General features: G+C 39.8%; 1 protein-coding gene across 1 annotated transcript; it reads right to left on the bottom strand.

Moving 5' to 3' along the window:
• Positions 1-26: 26 nt before the first annotated feature.
• On the bottom strand, positions 27-21474 carry arhgap42a (Rho GTPase activating protein 42a). Its single transcript, XM_037747756.1, is given in 25 exon segments — positions 27-732; positions 1952-2031; positions 2182-2250; positions 2991-3153; positions 3249-3965; positions 5140-5218; positions 5220-5291; positions 5374-5533; positions 6694-6799; positions 6950-7008; positions 7083-7167; positions 7293-7367; positions 7481-7543; positions 7664-7703; positions 7805-7883; positions 8010-8119; positions 9403-9503; positions 9846-9975; positions 10217-10321; positions 11320-11430; positions 11529-11630; positions 13894-13965; positions 18331-18392; positions 18497-18592; positions 21321-21474. Coding segments are annotated over 25 exon segments (2979 nt in total). The 3' UTR covers positions 27-643.
• Between the last annotated feature and the right edge of the window lie 625 nt (positions 21475-22099).

Raw genomic sequence — 22099 nt, 5'->3', positions numbered from 1 at the left:
TGACGTTTCATTCAGTTTTACAACATGTTAGAACGTGTTTCTTTTAAGTTTCACTTTTACAAAGTAGGCATAGTAGGCCCCTAATGACCCACATCTATGGTGCTTATAGCGACTGATGATGCCTATTTAATGGCCTGATAACAGTCGAATTGGGTGCAGCGGCAGGATTCAGTCTTAGATCACCAGTTCATACTGTTTCAGGCACAGAGGTGTGAACACTTCATCTCTGGAAACACAGCTATAACATTAATATGATAATTAACACATAAATTACCAGGAATGATAGAAAAATACTGTTTCCATGTACCTTACAGACACATTTCATGAAGTTGAACACAAACATAAAAGAGGAGCTGCATGATAACGTTGATTAAGGCAGACAACAAGTCAGATTGTAACATCTACTGTATTATAAGCTAGTTAATAACACCTAACATGGTTCACATATAGTAGTCAGATATACATACAGTACACGCGTCATTCATATCCAGGCCCAGTAGTTCAGTAATATCAGTCACAGTTACATGATGAATATATTATATCTTTGATCAGCAGAGTTTTACTGCATGCACTGTTAGATCCCTAAAGTCTAAGTTAGATCTTTGTGTTATTCAGTGATGTGGTGATGACATCATCGGGTCTGTCACATGTACGTGATGTAGTTATCAGGTATGAGGCCTGTTCTGCCGTTGTACGTCGCCTGAAGCCAACCTGGTTCCACAGACGAGTACACTGCACACACAAACAACTCACGTCAGCAAGTCATAAAACAATAAAACCATTTTCATCTTCTATAATGACTCACACCGACACCCATAAATCTGAAACCCATACACAACTTCTAAGCAAATGTTAGACTAGTTAATGTAGTTTCCTGCTGGTTGTGTTAGGATAACACAGATTTACAGTGAGTTGTACACTTCCTCAAAACTCCCTGAACAAGCGACGTTAACAATAAACTGCAACTGTCCCAATGCTGGATCCTTGATATAAAGGCCAAAGCCAAGCAATATTTAAACTTCATATTAAATTTAGGGCTGTCAACGTTAGATAACGCGTTAACGCAAATTTGTTTTAATGCCACTAATTTCTTTAACGCATTAATGCAACTTGCAATTTTTAGAAAACCTAAGGAATTCATTGGTACCAACCATGTCATACTAGTTTTTCGTGAAGGAGGCTAAACAACGCTCCAAACGTACGCTAAATTTTTGGCGAGGAAAAACTGGCATGGACATTTTCAAAGGGGTCCCTTGACCTCTGACCTCAAGATGTGTGAATGTAAATGGGTTCTACGGGTACCCACGAGTCTCCCCTTTACAGACACGCCCACTTTATGATAATCACATGCAGTTTGGTGCAAATCATAGTCAAGTCAGCACACTGACACACTGACAGCTGTTGTTGTCTGTTGGGCTTGAGTTTGCCATGTTATGATTTGAGCATATTTTTATGCTAAATGCAGTTCCTGTGAGGGTTTCTGGACAATATTTGTGTCATTGTTTTGTGTTGATAATTGATTTCCAGTCATAACTATATACATACATGCTCACTCCCATGCTGATAAGAGTATTAAATACTTGACAAATCTCCTTTTAAGGTATATTTTGAACAGCCCTAATAAGAAAAAAAAGTTACTTCACAATGAATTACAGGAAATTAAAGTGGGTAACATTTTTCTAACTTTTAAGTATTTTAAGATTTTGAGAGAAACACTGACAGTTAGGAAACAAGACAGAATATTTATAAAAGAATAAATCAGCAAAACATATACATAATAATGAGAATGATCTTCAGATTACATTTAAGAATAAATCAAAAACACACTTTCACAAATGTGGCTCCTGAACACCACATTCTATTTAAATACCAGGTGTAAATGTAGAGACACATGTACCGGATGTCACTATCCAGATAATGTCTCCAGATACAGATTGAGTGGTTTTCTTACCATTTGAGAACAGCGCCCCCTGTGGAAAACTGAGCTCATGGCTGTGCTCTGCCTCACAGGAGTAAAGAGCTTTTGCATCCCTAGGAAAAACAGATTTAGGAAGTGAGTGAAGGAGGATTTAATTTATTAATATGTATTACTTTGCTTGTGCAGGTTTCAATGACTTACTACTGACAAGTGATAGCTTCAAAACTAAAAAAGTTGTTCCACAAACAAGCTCATCAACATACCTTCCTGGACATATGTCTAATGCTGAGGAGAACACTGAACTCTCACGCTGCGGCAGTCTGACTGATAATCTGTAACACACAAACACAAAATTAGCTCTGAATACATTCCATGAGATCATTTCCAGTTGTTACCAACAGAGTGAGTGAGTGTGTCACTCTCAGCATCTAAAAACAAAACAGCTGAACAGTTTTCTTCTTAAATAATGCAGGCAGATCTTGAGCCAATCCAAAACAAGTAATCATTCCTGGAATCAGACCAATGAGGTCGAAAATCACAAATCACAGTTAAAAATCGTGGAAAAAACATTTGTATCCCTTTGATGTTAAGCCAGCCAGCTTGATTCACAGGAATGCCTGATTTGTGTTTCCATTTTCATGTCAATTGAACTTATTTTGTACAATGTTTTGACGTTTTAAAGTTTAAAAATGTGACCTTTCCTTACTTTGCCACTCTTCATCAAAATATTTTCTTTTTAAAAGCCATTTATACTGCCAGCATTTGTCATAACACTAGGTTTCAGCAAAACCGAACCAGTGGAGCTGTTTCTTTAGTCAGCCATGTGCTCTTGTTTTCTCCTGGGATAAACTATCCAATAAGATCTGTATGTATTTTCCTTCTCGGAGAGCATGGATCAAAAGCTGAAGCACAAGGTTACCTACGATGGCCAACACGAAAACGCCAATGGCCCTCTCTAGAGCCATCTGGAGCAGAGCCAGTGAGTAGAGTGTGTGTGTATGTGGGAAGTGAGTGATGAAGCAAGAGAGAGAGAGAGAGCGGCGGCATCGAGAGCGAGTAACGAGACACTTACACTGATGCAGGCTTCTGGTAACCGTTGCTGGATGAGGCGGCTGCAGAGCGTATCAGGGTCAGATCGGAGCCACAGCGGACGTGTGCAGGTTTACGCTTGATTGTTGCCTCCTGTTGGTCCAGCGACATGAGACTCTGTACCGATCCATGACAGCTTTTATAATCTGCGATAGAAACACAACGAAATCAGAACCAAACATAAACAGGGAAGTGGCAGATCTCACTGTCATCACTCTTTCTCCCACAGAGACGTACGCACCCTCAGAGATGTGTAGGGAGGTGAGAGAGGAAGATGTGGAAAGCCGGTAGGGGAATAATGAAGAGGAGGAGGAAGAGGAGGAGGACGCAGTCCTGTAAGGTTTTCTGTGCTGCCGAGAAGGAGAGGTAGAGTCCGTCACTCTGGTTTCTGTGACAGCGGAGGAGGCGCTGGATGCATCTCTTTGATCGACTGAATGAGTGCTCTTAATAGAGGAGACGGACGACACTCTCTGAACAGGTCGACCCTCCCCGAGAGAGGAGGCGCGCTCCACCGAAGAGTGCTGGATGGAGGCAGTGGACGAGGAGGCTATGGAAGGAGATCTTGACTCTTTTACAGATGACAAGGAGGCAGTGGAGTTTCCTTTGACAGACAGACTCCTCTCTGTGGAGAGCAAAGAGGACATGGAGGAGGACACAGAGGAAGTCTGCTGGGCCGCATTGAGCTGGGAGGATGTCCAGGAAGAGGAAGGCGTAAGGTGAGGGGAGGCGTTGCTGTCCGTCGGGTGTTTCTGATCCTTCCCGTTGGAGGAGTTGTGGGACGGGACGCAGGAGGAAGCCACAGGAGGAGACACCGGCGCTGTGGAGGACGAGCCGGGCTCTGCAGCAGGAGAGGACGGAGGAGAGGTCTGAGACAATGCGTTCTTCTCAGAGGAGTGTGAGGACAGAGACTCCTGGCTGCCCATCGGAGTTGTGCTGGGGCTGCTACTGAAGGTGTCACCTGGAGGGAGGAATGGAAACAAGTCACATGATTAAGAGACTAAAATGACAACATCAAGGTTAGTCCGTCCCACTGCTATTTTATTAGCCCATTAACCTATTTGTGTATATGTTACAGTCAAGCAGTCAAATTTGAGATTATTAACAGAATTACTCTACACAAAATTGTATTGGATTATTCTCTAATCTTTGCTTTTTTATGAAATATTTAAGCAATCGCTCATGACAGGCCATGGTATGTTGTGACACATACTTTGCGTCGGGCCGAACAACGTCCAAAAGCTGTGATATAATCACAATATATCATGGCCTGAAGTGAGCTATTGCTTTTATAAAACGGTTATCAAGTATGGAAATATGAAACTTATAGACACATTCCAATTGAAATAGTTTTTTTTAGGAATAAATGATACAGTTCACAATAAAATAGGCCCTCCTGGGCCGCCTGCACATACTAAGGCAGTTGCTATGAAACAGTGGTTTCTATGGAATGTACAGTAGTGGCTAGTCTATTTCTTGTTTCATCACAGGCTAGTGTTATATTCATTCACTGCTTGCTTGCATATTCTGGGCAACATTGTGGAACCTCCTCTTTACGTAGGGCTACATGTCGTTTAGCCGGAGGATGTTTCTTCTGGAGATGGGCACTGCTCGATCCATTCCTCCATAGACGTTAACCTTAAATGTTTCCATTTTTATAGCAGGTTTTAACAGCTAAATTTGTTCATTTGTATCTGTAACCTGTTCTGTGTTGACAGAACTGATCCCCCCGAGACCCTGTCGCTATGCAACCATAACAACACATAGTCTAACGTTTTTTTCTCAAACGCGGAGTAATACTGAAAGTGCAAAGGAATTAGACGTCATAGCCGTGGTATGTGGTTATTATATCACGGTTATGAACCAATCAGATTGCTTGATTTGAGCCATCTGTTTGTAATGGTTAATTTGACCTCTTTGGGCCTTGAACGGAGAAACGGCTACAAACTTTTATCTTTTTTTAAACACAAACTTTTTTGCTTAAGAACTGCTGGTTTGATCCTAATAATAATAATAATAATAATGGATTGTTCATTAGCTATACTAACAGCAATAAACAATCAAATAAATGTTAAGAAAGAAAAGGTATTCATGAGTGACAACATAAAGGAGCTGTAGGTTACAGAGAGACTCACTGTCGTTGTCTGCAAGGCAGAGAGCCGGAGGGATGAGACGGGCCTTCCTCTTTCCAGACGAAAGACAGATGGCCTTGTTTCCTCCGAGGAGTCGACCGAGAGGACGGAGCCTGAGGTAACGGCACTGACAGGTCTGGGGCCTCACCAAAGATCTGGCAGGAACATAAATGTCTGTTAGGTGTGTGTATGTTTATGTATGTGTGAGTGTGTATGTGTGTGTATTTTTGAGCGTACCTTGTGGTGGTTTTCAATGATGATCTCCACCACAATGTTCTGAAACTTGATGTTCATCATGGCGGCCACCGTCTCCTCCTGCGACCTCATCAACGTGGGACCGAAGATCATTCCCAGGTTGGACACAGTCATCATGTTCTGTTCACTGTGAGAGGACACCCTGCACACACACACGCGAATGATGAGCATGCATTTTTATCATATATCAAAGAAATAAGTGAACAGGAGCTTAAATAAACTGTAAAATGCAACAGAAATACAAATAAGCTAAAGATTTCAAAAAGCAATCGCAACCCAAGTTTCCGTACATGTACTCCTGCTAGTTTAGCTACCAGCATATGTCAATGTTAATATATTTCCCATCATAGTTATTTGTGATATTTTTCTTTGAGATCTGTGCCTCTACTCGAAGCAGCTAAAGCAAATAAACATTCCTTAAAAGGTATCAATTTTAACTGTGATCCGTAAAGGTATTCTTAGTAAGCTTTGCAGTTTGGAATGACTTATCCTGCTAGCCATAAATTTCATGTATGGATATTACTCTTCAACATTTCATAGAATGTTGTAACCAATCAATGTTATACATTTTGCCTTCCTTCCAGTCAAATCAATCGACAGACATCTCTAATGAAACCAAAAAGGGATTTATGGTGTGAGGCTGACGTTCTTGTCTAATTGTTTGACAGAATATTGGAAATATAGGATAGGATAGGATTAACTTTATTAATCCCCAAAGGGAAAACTGGTTTGCCACCATAAACAAAGACATGCACAAAAAAAACTGACAAAGACATTGACACAACACACTACGTCAACTACATAATAGATAACACCATGCAGAGTCATTGAAGGAAAGTACATAGTTCCTTTGCAACGACGATAAGGGGTCAGTAAAAGCTAAGTACAGTACAGTACAGTCATAACAAGGCAAAAGTGAGCATGGCTCACATACTCCCACGCACTGCTTGACCCCTGCTAAGGTAGGGCTAAAGGTTTTTGCCCTTTTGGAAGAATTTCAGAAATTTTGGGCACTCTGGACTTCTAACGCCCAAAAGGCACAACTAACCACACTGTCAACCCTCATACCAAATTTGAAGTTCCTAAGTTAAATATTTTCCAAGTTCTGCTCTGGAAATGAAATTGAAGTAAAAAAAAAAACAGTTTTGGGCCAAAATTTCCTAAAAGAGTATTTCCATAAATCTAGAAAAAAAAACACTGAGTAAAGCATTTTCAAATATGTTTTTAGGAACATAAGATAAGATAAGGGACATTTTCAAGGTATTGAACAATAAAAGCACGGTAGCGTTAATATGTACGTACTTGTGGAGGTGGTTGGTTAAGATGTCCAACATTGCTCTGTTTTTTTCTGGTAGTTTGTGTACAAGAGCATGAATCGCTCTCACTCTATACTTCTGGTCATCATACTCTGTGAAACAAGGAAAGAGCACAGAGGGAGGAATATGATCAATAATGTGCTTCTGTTTACATGATATACAATGTGTAAGGTCGTGAAATCAATCAAAACACTTGAAATAACCACAGATTGTGTCTTAACAGAGGCAGTAAGGGACCTTACTTGCAGCCTTGATGAATTCTTTATGCAGCCTGTAGGTCAGTACTGGTTCTGCCAGACACCTGCACGCACATTAGAAATCATCAATTCATATTTCACGTGAAGTGTTATTCAAAAACTTTGTACTGCATGTTACCTGAAGTAATTCTTTAGGCCGCTGGTGATGGTCTTGTTGTCCCAGGTGTCTGCGTCCAGCTGCATGTCAGAGGGAGCTGTGGATGCTACAGGAAAGAAGATAAGAAATGATTTATCTGTAGTGATGGATATTTAAATACAGAAGTGCTGAAATAAATCTCCCCCATACAGGAAAATAACATAGTACAGAAGAAAGCGGGGCGCTTCTTACCAAATACACTCGTCATCAATCGTTGCACTTTGGAGTTGACTCCTCCAGTCCTGTACAGTCCCAGGGTTGTAATGCCTACACACACACATACAGACATGTTTTAACATACGTGATAAATCAACAATGTGCAAAATAAATACTCATTAGAATTGTTTTTCTCATATTAACATTTTAAGGAGGAGGAATACCTCTTGTTTCAACCAGCTCAATACACTTCTTAACAAAGTTGGAGCCTGCCTCGTTGAGAAATGCTGTAAAAAAACAACACATTTTTACCTAAACATCAGATACCTTGCAAGACATATTAATAGATAATAAATAAATAGAATCTACTGAATTAAATCAAGAACAACATAAAGTAAGATACTTACTCTCCTCCTTTTTACTGAGCAAAGACGGCAGAGTGTAAATCTGAACAAAGAAAGGAAAAAATATGCAAGTATGTGTTAGTATGACATTTCAAACGATTATGTATCTATATTAGCCTTATTTAATGGTGGATTTATTCATACAGGTTCTTTTCCATCCATTGCCTCCATCCAAAGCCGCCTGTTGGCCTCAGAGAGTGCTTGCAGGGTGATGACGCCATGCCTGCAGAGAAACAGATCATTTTATCTGATTACAATCCAACAGCAGCCATATCTCAATGTATTTATTCCATAGATGGTCATGTGTTACGAACACACAGTTGTCTCTCAGTTATCTTTCCCCTCTCACCTCTCCACCACCTCGATGTCGAAGCAGAAGCGTTTGTCGATTGAATCTGTCTTCCTTCTGACGCACGAACGCAGCTTGAACATCTCGGGTGTACCATTCACCACGCCGTTCTGTTAACAGAGAGATGTGTTTGCAATATGCATTTGACATGTGGCATTAAGGTCTCGTAAGGACCCTCACAAAGTCTGAGCTTTTGATATTGTAGCAACGAAACAGTGTTGCTCACTACTTTTAGGACAGAACTGGTGTTTTTGCATGTTTTAGCCCGCCATCTATATACTTCCCACTATTCAATTTGCGTCCAAACAGCATGTTGGAGAGCTACAGTGGCCAAAGCGAAAACGCGAATGGCCCTCTTAGAGCCAGTTGTTGTGAGAGTAGCGTAGGTCATTTGGAGTAGAACCAGCGCTTAGAGTGTGCATATACATGGGAAGTGAGAGGTGAAACAAGACAGAGAGAGCAGCAGTGACGGGAGCGAGTAACGATATGGACTCCGGCCCAATCAGGAAAAGTTAACAGAGTTTGGTTTGTCCGTTCTGGGCTACTGTAGAAACATGGCAGTGCAACATGGCCGACTCCGTCGAGAGGGGACCCGCTCCCTATGTAGATATGAACGTCTCATTTTAAGGTAACGAAAACATAATGATTGTTATTATCAGGTGATTATACACTTAAGAAAATATAATTATTAATATCATATTCCATTTCTGCCAATAGATCCCCCTAATTGTTACACACTGGTCCTTTAAATAACGAGTTGTCACCGGTTAGATTGTCAAAATGAGAAAAATAACAGCTTCAATCCCTGAGAAGATACGTTAGCATCTTAGCATTAGTGACGGTTGTGTCCAGTTACCTAACGTTATAGTTCCCTCAAACAATGTATAATGAAGATGCGCATCAGAAGGGATTTAGAAGTGGGTGGCCGACTGAGAAATATTAAATAATGTAGGCCTAAAGCTAAATGTTGCAAAATGACTTATACTCTACCACGAAAGATTCATCAATTGACACAGACATCACTTGTCTGTCTGAGTCACTCCACTCGACCATAAATATGCAGGCTGTGCAACAAACTAGCAACCATTTGTTGTGAAGTGAATGCAACGGAATGGGGAGGGAGAATGCAACACCTAGTGGCCGAATGTTATCAATAACATGATATTGCCATTAGTAGAGACTGTTTTGAAAGTTTTATTGCTGGTGCATTCAAGTGCTTGTGGGAAGTTCCAAAACAAAATTGTGTTTCCTGCTTAAAACTACATTACCATATGACAAAAATGTAACTTAGGGGTTTTATAAGTTGATTTCCGTAGTATATATTTTAATGCTTAATGATTTTTAGTAAATGGGCTAAAACATTTATGGTTATTCATCTGTGCTAGCAGCTCACCTGTCTGCTGGCTGGTCTGGCCTCTGTGTTGCTCATGGTGAACATCTTGGAGCTTTTTTCATAAGTACAGTAATATCTGGTCCACACACTGCCCAATGGACCTATAATGCACAACACACATTCACGCAGGTGCACTTGTGTATGAGTGTATGTGTTTTGTTTTTTTAAAGTTATTTTTTTGGGGGCATTTTCCATTTTTATTGAGAGGACAGTGGATAGAGTCTTGGAAAGGGGGGAGAGAGAGTGGATGCGGAAAGGGCCACAGGCCGGATTCGAACCCGGGCCGCCGCGGTCAGGACCAAGCCTTGTTACATGGGCGCCCGCTCTACCAACTGAACTAACCCAGGCGCCCGAGTGTATGTGTTTTAACAAAACAAAAACTAGAGGCAAAAGTGAGAGAGAGACTGACAGAGGAGAAATTATGATTTTTTTGTGTAGCTCACGTTTCTCCTGTATATACAGATATCCCTCCATGGTAAAGCAACTGGGGGCTTTGAAGTCTTCTTCTGCGGACCGGATCCTCTTCATCAACCTCTCAACCTCAGCACGCGTACTTTCAAAGTTATTGCGAGCCTTATCAACATACATAAGAAACTGAACTGACAGGAGGCTTGCGTACATATTTACAGTTTATGAAACATAAACAATCTTCAGAGGTTTTCACTTTGGGAGAGGTAATGCCAGATGCATCTGGAACTGATTTTCAAAATACTTTCTCTTAATGGCTTGATAGGCAGGTAGACCAGATAAAACAAGTGATATCTGGTCCATGTTTGGTCTAGAGGTTTGTAGTAAACATACTGTACACACTTACATTCTGCAGGTTGAACTGAAGCTGCTGCTTGTAGGGTTCAAACTCACTGGCCAGCTCGTAGCCCTCATGGTAGAACGTAAACAAACCCTGCAGGAAGGCTAATAGCTGGAGATCAGAGGGAAAAATCCGCAGGAAACATGTTAGCTGGGGTCTTGGGAGTGTAGAGTATAATGAGAGGATTAGAAAAGAGTGATTGTCTGTCATCTGCTCATTCAATCGAAATGGCCTCTATAGGAGAAAAAAAAAAACTAACTCTGCCTGTTGTTTGGTTTGCTGCCCTTATTTACTCTACAACAAAGAGTTTCCCTCCCTGTCAGGCGGAAGAGATCTCCATGCAGGAAGTGCTCCTACAGCAACAGGAAGTGGGCTTTACTGATATCTATCATTAGAAAGGTTTTTATCAGCGACCAAACAGTGTGTGTAATGTGTGTTTTTCAGAACCTGGCTTAGTTGTCCCTCCATGACCGTGTCTGTATGCACACACACACATGATCATTACTGGCTTGGCTGCAATCATGACTTAATGTTCACTTCATTGTTTACATGCAGCACAAAATAGACTCATTAGTCATATTTTCCTGTGATGAAACGTTGTGTATCGGTGATTGTGTTTTCCTTCTACTGAGCTGTGAAGGCCCAGCAGCTCAGTTAAATTGTGCTAAAGATGCATATAAACTAGAGCTCTCAATCGATTAAAATTGCATGATTGTCCATAGTTAATCGTGATTAATCGCAAATTAATCACACATTTTTTATCATTTTTTTATCTGTATCTTGAGGCCAGAGGTCAAGGGACCCCACTGAAAATGGCCATGGCAGTTTTTCCTTGCCAAAATTTAGCAGCAGTTTGGAATGTTATTTAGCCTTCTTTTGCTAGTATGACATGGTACCAATGGATTCCTTAGGTTTTGTAGTTTCATATGATGCCAGTATCTTCACTCTAACTTTAAAATTAAGCCCACTACAACCTCCAAAAGATTGATTACATTAATGCATTAAAGAAATTAGTGGCGTTAAAACAAATCCGCGTTAACGTGTTATTATAGCGTTAACTTTGACAGCCCTTATATATAAATTATCATAATGTATGTATGTGAACTCACCGGCTCCACAAATTCAAACTTCTTTCTCTCCTGCACTTCTTGGATCTTGAAGACATACTGCAGCGATGCATCATAAAAAACCTGCCTGTCCTTACTCATCTGCGAATCAGCCTGCAACAAAAACAGACACAACACCCATACAGTGCTTTTTGTTACCTAACACACGTGGGAGGAACTTGGTGTACATTTTCAGGAGTGCAACGATTTACCTCGTGTAGCTGTGACTCCTTCTTTTTGGAGGACAGGCTGAGGTGTTTCTCCATAACAGAGTAGTACCTTTCCGTCTCCTTGTCAAACTGCTTCTTTCCCTCCTTAGGAAGACGGGGATGTAGAGAGGACATTAACAACAAACAAAAGCAAACCTGTGAATTCTTACATCTGCTAATAAAGCTCTTTAAATTCACTTTTTAAATTTTTTTTTTTTTTTACATAAAACAGAGAGAATGTCACACTTGAATATATGTCCCTTTCCCCAGTCCCTTACATGTCTTTCACTGGGACATTTTTCAATACCAGTGCAAATACTATACCTTAGTTGAGATACTAATGTCAAAATGATATGTTTTATGATACTTTATTTTGAGGAATATAAACATGTTTTTCTACAAAACAATTTTTTGTTCAAAAACTTCTCAAATCCATTAATATATATTGTTATTGCACAAGCAGCCATACAAGAACTTAATAATTAAATCAAATAGACAGAATGGTGTAAAACTAGCAAATTTATTATTTAAATCAGTAAATAACTGATCAAGAAAATAGGTAAGTAACATAAATAAATTAATAAAAACAAGACTAACAGTCTATAGCCATACAGTGGTACTAGATGAGCATTTCAAAAATCTTTTAAATACCTGTTTTAAAAACATGTATCATGTTTGTTAAAATGTACATTTTGAATTCATGTTGGTTTCATGTAATTAGAAATGACATTTGCACCATTTCTTTTTACAAAAGGTAAGACTGAATGCTCCAGAAAAGTCAAGTGGTGTAACCACAAAAGAATGAGAAATTTGAATTACTCATATAAATAATGACTTCATTTTGAAATATCACATGAAAATAGATTTTATGGTCCGACTAACTGACCCTAAGACCAGCATTGTCCTACTCAGAGCCCTGCTGCTAGCGGGGCTGAAAATACCACAAAGCAGTGAGGCCACAGTGAGGTTGCTACAGAGGGACCGTTAATAATCTAAATGAAGAGACACTGCCAAAATATTTAGGACAACAGCCATTTTCCAAAAACAGCTGCAGCCCCGAACTTCACATGTCCAACCGCTCTTTGTTGCTCAACAACATCAGTTTGAGGATGTGCTGCTCACACACTCCTGCTACATTCTACAGGCTGAGGAGTTGCTTCGATCAACATTGAGAAATGAGCTGTGGTTTTACTTTCAGGGTTAGTCAGAGCTGTGACCAGTTCTATTTTTTGGCTACTGCATACCACTGCTATCTTTTATTTTGGTCTGAGAGTAAGCGAAGAGAAAATGCGATGAGATAAACTGAATTATAAGACTTGAGACAGCTGCTGAAACCAGACACCAGACTCACTTTGTGTTTATACTGCCTAACTGAGTTCAACTATCTCTCCGTCTTCCCTCCCAGCGTTCGTTCCCATGACCTCGTTACTGACTCTGGATTGTGATGCATCGTTTATCTGAACGAATTAGATTCTCTGACCCCTGACTGGGAGACTGACTGGGACCAGACCAGAGCAGGACAATCTGTCTGATCACCACCTACAGTGTTAGATAACTAACACACACAGCATGCTTAAAGCGGCAGTAGGCCGAATATTTCTGGTATCATTGGGTAAAAATTCCATAATAACCTTTCAGCATATTGTAATTCAAGTGTAATTCAGTATTAGTATACATGTATATATATATAGTAAGTTTTCTGTGAGGAAACTAGACTTCTGCACCTCCTCATGGCTCTGTTTTCAGGCTGACGGGGGACTTTGGCCAATCACAGGTCATTTCAGAGAGAGACCGTTCCTATTTGCTGTTCATTCAAAGTTTGCTCCGTTCCTTGATTTTCCTCAACTGATCTCAACATGGCTGTCGGGACACAAACTTTCTCATTTTACAGCTAAACAGTACACTACAAGATGTTTCTGAAGACATTTTATGTGAGAAATAGGCATTACAGTAACAGAATATTGATTCATATTTGATCAGCGCTGCCTAGTTTGACCGTTTGTTCGGAGTTTGCAAGTGATTGACAGCTGCTCAGAGACCACAGGCTCCAGCTCGGCTCTGATTAGTTGTTTTCACCGGAGGACACAGAGGCATATTATTTTTTTCAGATTACCTGTCTCATGCACTACTGTCAGGACATAGTGTCCATTTTATTAAAAAAAAACTTTTTTTAAATCATATTTGCTCCAATCTGCCTACTCCAGCTTTAATGAACTGAACTGAACTTCACATATTGGCCTTGTTAAAACCTCAATAGAGACTGTGTGAAGTCTTGAATATAACCTGTGAGTCAAAGCAAAAGTTAACTGGTTCAGTTATTTTGTGTTAAGCTTTCGTTACCCTTTGATTTTAACAATTGCAGCTGTACCTTAACAGCTCCAATCTGCTCCTTACGAAACCTCTCGAGTGGTGAGATCAACACATCGTCTGCGTTCTGGATCTGAGAGAGGAAAAACACAGAACAGTCAGCTCAGTGTATCCAGTAAATAGGATCGGCAACAACTAATAACTGTTCCATGCGGGCTGTAAGTGGTGAATTCAGTGTTTTTGTTGAATCTGATTGCTAAATAGATGCTTGTCCTTTATTTTTGTGACAATTTTGTGCCCATAAGAGGCACAATTCTTGACATTTTTACTTGATTTGATAGTAGATGTTGACATTAAACAAAAACAAAAAGGTCAAATTCAATCCTATAACTAGAATGTCCCTGTGTTGCATTCAGAGGATTTCAAAATATTTCAAATCAAGACGCAAATATGATGTTAATCTATCGCCAACTTCACCAATTTGTTGTATCTAAATATATTGGAAAAACAAAGTTCGGAAACTTGTGTTTGGTCGATTATTTCTCTGTTGTTACAATGCTAATTGGCATTGTATTCTACATCGTTGGAAAGCCGGTTTATTTACCTTCGCAATGATGTCCAACTTGTAAGGATCATGCATTTGTGGGATGAGCAGCACAGCTGATTATGTGGGTAGCGCCCAAGAACAATTTGCCAAAATGCTCTGCCAATGGTAAACAGTGTATTCTCATAAGGCTACCAGGAAGCCTGCAATGACTGCCCTTCACCGTCAGGCCCGTTTGCGCTGGTGTCGACAATACAGACAATGGAACCTGAACATGTGGGGGAATATCATGTTCAGTGATTAGTCCAGGTTCTGTCTGCCAAAGTTGGATGGCAGGGTCAAAGTCTGGAGACGACGTGGAGAACGCTATGCTGATTGTTGAACCAATCGAGTAACAGCTTTTGGTGGGGGCAGTGTCATGGTGTGGGGCGGCATCTCCCTCACTGGCAAAACAAGGCTTGTCATCATTGAAGGCCATCTCAATGCAGGGAGATATCGGGATGAGATTCTGTAGCCAGTGGCGATCCCATATCTCCACAATCTGGGACCTAACTTCATCCTCCAAGATGACAACGCTCGCCCCCACAGAGCCAGGGTTATCACAGACTACCTCCACAATGTGGGAGTAGAGAGAATGGATCGGCCAAGAGTCCAGACCTCAACCCAATTCAACACTTATAGGATCAGCTTGGGCGTGCTGTACGTGTTAGAGTGACCAACACAACCACGCTGGCTGACCTGCAGTGAATCCTGGTTGAGGAATGGAATGCCATCCCACAGCAACGTGTGACCAGGTTGGTGACCAGCATGAGGAGGAGGTGCCAGGCTGTTGTGGCTGTGTATGGATCTTCCACCGCTACTGAGGCTCCTGACGGTGTATTAAATGAATAAAGTGTAAAATAGCCAATATGTCTTGTTTGTTCCTTGTTACTGATAGAGAGTTCAATCATCCAATCCACCAAACAACTCAAAACAAGAGTCAACACCAACAGGAGAATACACTGTTTACCATTGACGGAGCATTTTGGCAAATTTTTCTTGGGCGCTACCCACATAATCAGCTGTGCTGCTCATCCCACAAATGCATGATCCTTACAAGTTGGACATCATTGCGAAGGTAAATAAACAGGCTTTCCAACGATGTAAAATACAATGCCAATTAGCATTGTAACAACAGAGAAATAATCGACCAAACACAAGTTTCCAAACTTTGTTTTTCCAGTTTACTTGTGCTGGGGATAAGGGGTCAAACTGAAACAGCAGGAATCAAATATCTCTCAATGGATATATTGCACCTGTGCTTTCTTTAGTTCCTGTTTAAAATATCACAGCAACGCCCTGCACAAACCTCAGTTACAGTCAGTTTATGAGCAAGTTATGACTGCTTATCGAACATTATGTGCATGATCATTGAGCATTTTATGGACTTTGCTCATGGTTGTTATCCAAGTCACAGAAAACAAGGCTAAAAGTTTACAGCCAATACTAACAGCTCAGTGAGGCTGCATTTAGACACAGTGTGGCGCAGTAGGTATGATGTTTACCATGTTCACCATCTTTAGCATGCTAGCTAAGTGCTACAGGAATGAGTCCTAAAACCTAGAAATGAGTTAGCATTTTAGCACTTCTGGTTCCCTTGTCCCAAAGTCAATGTTTTTATTTAAAGAGATTTTAGTTAGAGGCCTGAAATAAGGTCTGTGGTTAACAAGCTTAAGACATTTTTACGTTTTGATCCACGACATAAAATACATCTATAAATACCCCACTCGTGAATTTTTAAGACTACCTTAGAAACCTAAAATAATTATGACACAATTTTGGTAATATTTTTGCAACTGGCCATACAGTATGTATGAAAAACTTGTGGTTGATGTTGAGACTTGAGTCAAGCAATAAGGAAGGCTATTAGCAGTTATCAGAGCCCTGGTGTTTATACAAGGTCTCGGCCCTCTTTAGTCATGAGTCTAAATAATGCAAGTCTCTGTCGCGTCTTGCTTTGATCTGTCTAGTTGATTTAAGTATTAGACTCTAAATAGCTTTCCAGACCGGCTGCATCATGACTTTAGTTTCACTTCAGTTTAGTACCACGCCAGTACCAAAGAGAAAGGTCTCCTTTCTTTGTATGCTCCTTTTTTTCCACCACATTACAATATGCAGGGTGAAACTGAACACTAAGAGACTGAAGGGAAATTGTCAAATCGTAATAATAGTCCTTTCTGGTTGAACAGGTAGGTATTTCAGAGGAACCCATTCGCTGGAATTGCCCTTTAACTCAATAATGATGGTATTAGTAGAGGTTCAGACTTATCTGCAGCGTTGCAGTGGAAAAGCACACAATTAAAATACACACAGAGAAAGAAAGAGAGAGAGAGCAGACACACACACACACACACACACACACACACACACAGACACACAGAACCCTTTTATGGACTTTCCCAGGCAGTCGGGCCTCTGCTCACAGTCTCACGGGGGAATTGGCAGAATAGATTCCACATGGTTCTTCTGTAACCAGACCATGCACACAGCCACAAAGCCACACACACACACACACTCACACACACACACACACACACACACACACACACACACACACAAACACACACACACACACACACACACACACACACACACACACACACACACACAGACAGACAGAGGGCTATGCAGCATAAGGTAGCGTACTATGCACATATATTGCACATACGCAGAGGTTTGCCTGCACACAGACTGTGCCAGACTCCAAACACTCCCACACAAAGCCCTCTGGTTGATGGAGGGTCTGTAAAGTCAAAGACGTTTTTTTACGAATCGCCATGGAGCACAAACTGCCACTGGCACAATGTTCACAACAAATGTGTCAATCAGACTTGTGGGAAACCCAGATTAGGACAAGAAGAAGCAGAGCGGTGCATCAAGTAAAAGTGTCTGACAGAGACTGTAAAACTGAAATCGTGGAAATACTGATTCAGACTTTGGTGATAACAATTTGGTTTAGGAGGGGCTTTTGGTCTAATGCTGTATTCAGATCAGCACGGTCATTCAGAGCAACATGTCTTGAACAAGGAGAATCCTTTCTGTATAATTTCTTTAAGCCCTTCAGAAGTCTCTGGGTTCTATTCCTGATACAATACACATTTATGAATCACAGTAATTGTATTGATTTATGCAGAGATGGATGGTTTACAGAGGCAAAGAAAAGTCTGAAAATGACAACAATTAATAGAAAAAAAATCTTTTGGTAATATTAGGGCTGTCAAAGTTGACGCCATAACACTGACACACTGACAGCTGTTGTTGCCTGTTGGGCTTGAGTTTTCCATGTTATGATTTGAGTGTATTTTTTTATGCTAAATGCAGTACCTGTGAGGGTTTCTGGACAATATTTGTCATTGTTTTGTGTTGTTAATTGATTTCCAATAATATATATATATACATTTGCATAAAGCAAGCATATTTGCCCACTCCCATGTTGATGAGAGTATTAAATACTTGACAAATCTCCCTATAAAAAAATGTGTGACTAATGTGCGATTAATCGCAATTAACTATGGACAATCATGTGATTAATCACAGTTATTTTAATTGATTGACAGCCCTAGGTAATATCCATTCAAAGTTTTGTTGGACTGTTTTTTAAATAGACATAAATATCTCTACAGAAAAAATAGTTTACATTCCTAAATCTCATTAATTAACAAGGACAAAGCTTTACATTGTTAAAAATACAATGCAACACATACATAGAGTTAGCTGACCTACTTATGTTACACCACCAGCCTTTAATTTAAAATGGCCTCTTTTCAAGGTCACAGCCAACAGAATGTCCTCAATTTTGAAACATCCCCTGCGTCACTCATTTTTAAAAGAATGTACAGTGCAAACCTGCATTTCATTAATGATTTTCTCTTTCTATTCTCTCTCTCTCTTTCACAGACAAACATGTTTTCTTACCAGGCGTTTTCTCTCCTCTTCCATGGTGCTCAAGAGCTGAGAGAACTCCTTTAAGGACTGAGCTGCAAAAGAAATTTTACACATCAAAAAATGTGGATCATATTTGATATATATTTGCCGTTTTAACTTCTTGTTTTCTAGATCATTGGGGACATTTTCATCTTACCTATACTGATCTCATCATCAGTCTCAGCGTCTCCGATACATTCAAACTGAAAGTCCTGCAGAGACTGAGAAAACCGCTGAACAGCAAGAGAAAGACCTGAGAAAAAAAACAGAAAGAAGTTCATTTGGTCATTTAAAGTAGGTACGACAATTTTATAGCCATAACTAACATAGTTTCATTATTTCCACATTATGCACAAGAATGCTCTAGGCATGAGTTTATTTCCTCCTGTAATAAACTATTAATATATTTTCCTACGAACCTCTTGTACATCAACCACTGCCAAGACATGAGGTATTAGACGTAAACAAACAGCCACACCCCGCAACAAACTCCACTTGACAGCCTTAATAGTCTCCGAAAACTGTTTACGTGTCCAAACAACACTCCAATAATTGAGTTTAATTTATTCTCTGAGGTGCATGAACACTTGGCACCACATGGCTGCGTTCTCTCACTCACACACCCCATTACACGCTAGCCGCTCTATGGCACTATTTCAATCACATCACCGCATTATACACTGATAATAAAACCATTAAAATGTCCTTTAGTAGCAGTTTATAGCAGATTACTGTCTGGGGAATAGGAAAAAAGAACTGTGGTCAAGTTCAATGCATTAAGTTTTTTCCATATTGTTATTTAAAAGCACAAGATATGGACCGAAGTATTAATGTTTTCTGGTGCTGTAAAAGTTCTGTTTACATCAGCACTGTTTGTAGACATGGGGAACAAGCAGGGCTGTAATTTTGATTATCATCAGCTGGAAGACAGAAAAGTTTATTTGCATGTCAAACACTCAATTATTAATGTTTACACACCTGTCATTTATAGGGTTAAAAATAAGAGGACCCTTAATTCTCAATATCTAAAATGTGTTTAGATATCTTACGTATAGCAGTCTACCTACTGCATGTTTCTGTTAAAAAAGCAGTCGGTAGCATTAGAGGAAAATTTATTTAAAAAGTTATTTATATAGATTTGATCTTGGGTGCAGAAGTTTAGTTATCTCTCAGAACACTTGAATTACAATATGCTGAAAGGTTATTATGACATTTTTGCCCAATGATGCCAAAAATACACAGGTTTAATATAAACAATGCAGTGAACAGGTTATTTCACCCCGGGTGGTCACAGAACAGTCAAACACACCAAGCATCGTGTGTGTGTGTGTGGGTACGGCTGGCAGCAGCCGTGTTCACATCAATGACCTCAACCAGCAGGTGAGCCAAAGAAACCGCAAGCAGCTACAAAGCATAGGTGTATCTGAGCTTAAACTGGAGGTGATCAAAAGAAACTACAATCCAATGGGAGGTGCCTACTTTTTTAAAAGTCTTCATTAGCTGATGATATATGAATATGACAGCCACCATTAAACTGTGCAACCAATATACATACAACTTTCCAGCATAACTGCATTTGTGCATACTATAATAGAATTCCTGTCAACCAAATGCTGGTTTGTTGTGTGTCTATTTGATCTTTTTTGTCAAAAGAAGGTACCAAACATGGTAATGACAGTCTTAAGTCATTTATAAAGGAAAAATACTAAACATTCGCTGTTTCCTGCCTCTCAAAATGTGAGGAATTGCCACTTTTGTCCTTTTTATATGATTGCATTGACGACTATATTAGAGTTTTGTACTTTAAGTGAGATGCAAAGATGTCACCTTGGCCTCTGATTTTTCTCAAAATAACCTACAGATGAATTGATAATGAAAATGATTGTTATAGTTGCAGATCAGTTTTGATGTAATAATAATAATAATCAAGTGGCAGAGAACATGAAAAACAAAATCATTATAGATATGATGATGGCCAAGGAAATAGAAATATAAATTCTTCATTTTACTCATCTCTAGGTTAAAAAAAAACTGTATCTCCCAATTGCAAAAAAACATATAAGACTGACAAGAGCATGTAAGGTCTAACCTATCATGGTAAACATCTAAGTTATTCTTGTATTTCGACACTATAGCCATATACATAACACTGTAATTACCTTCCTAAATTGTGCTGCTCATACCACCCAAACACAAAGTATTAGGCTATTAAAGCCTAATGTAACTTTATAGGCCTGAGGGAAGAACCCCAAAAGTGCTTTAGTTTTCGAGATACCCCTATAGAACAAAGCACAACAATGATTTTCATATTCTCTTAGGTCTCCCATATATGAAATAGATTCTTGTATACAAATATTTTATTGTGAAAGTGGTTAAATTGACAGATATTGTGACATAACCCCATAAATAAAAAAAAGCCCAAAATGAAGCCAGGCCGAATTGGAGATGGTACACCAAAACTCATGTAATTTCCTAATACGAGCTCTGATTGATCCCAAATTTGATGTGACGATGGCCAGGGGGGTTCCTCTACATGTGTAAAGAAACAGAATGTGAATATATTGATTCATTGAGTAAAAATATAGTACTACAAACACATAAGTACAATAAGCGAAAAATATCAAATTTGGTAGGTCTATGATTAATGTATTCATTTACTTTTAGGTAGCTTTGGCTGGGATTGTCCCAGAAACACCAATGAGGGTTTGCTGGAATGGTATGGCTGTGCTGAATCCAGCAACATATGATATGTGACTGTAGCAGGTATTGTCAGTAATCTATATTAAGAAATGTATGACGTGTTCCAAGCATGAAATGGGGGTAAAAGGGGTGGGTATATTAAATATTAGGCTATGGCTCTGTTGGAGTTGATGGCCTTGGGTTGGTTGCCTTGTTATCAGGCAGCAGACAACTGGTTGAGTAACTTACTGTAACACACACACTTTTACCATGAAAACAATTATGAATCATCGTGCACTTACTTCTGAGGGAAGATACGAGCATGTTTCCATCTTTGATGAGGTCTTTTATAAACCTGTTGGTGCGCTCCAGCTCGATCTCATGGCACTGCAGTCTCTCTCTGAACTCCGGACTGTCCAGGAAAGAATCACTAAACTCCAGCGTCGGTAGACCCATCGCTCAATTAATGCAACACAGCTAGTTATTAGAGAGCTAAAGCAAAGCAAGTTAACTGGCCCCTCGGTGAGATTTAAGAGAGGAAAACAATGGTTCAATCGGCTCGGGGGAAATTGGTCAGAAGTTTCTTCCAGCTCCTTTTTTTCATGCCTTTCTTCACGTTTTTTTTCTCCTCAGAACTTCCGGACACTGAGACACAGCAGAGTGTCTGACACAGAGAGTTGAGTTAGGGTATACAAACGATCTCTAACGCTGCTTCTCTCACCTTTTAACAGCAATATGTTCAAATATAACTTCTTAGTGGCATTTTAGTTTATGCAGAAAACACCCTCCAGTCGCGGAAAGAAAGCAGAAAGGGCGTAATGTTGGACGTATCAGAGCGGTCGGTAAAAAGACTGTATTGCTGCTACTCCCTCTACATACGGCTCTACCCAAGTCCTGTTACTATGGGAACAGGAGACTCCTGCTGGCGCGTGCTGAAATCAGTGTAAAGCTTATAATAAGAATAATAAGAATAATAAGAATGAGAATAACATCATCTGGACTGCATCTGTGTTCTGTATATAATAATAATAACAATACTACTACTACTACTACTACTAATAATAATAATTATGATTATTGT

This window comes from Sebastes umbrosus, chromosome 17, assembly GCF_015220745.1.
Source record: "Sebastes umbrosus isolate fSebUmb1 chromosome 17, fSebUmb1.pri, whole genome shotgun sequence".
Classification (NCBI taxonomy): Eukaryota; Metazoa; Chordata; class Actinopteri; order Perciformes; family Sebastidae; genus Sebastes; species Sebastes umbrosus.
The sequence above is the reverse complement of the archived record's forward strand: the minus strand, read 5'-3'. Positions and strand labels throughout refer to the sequence as shown.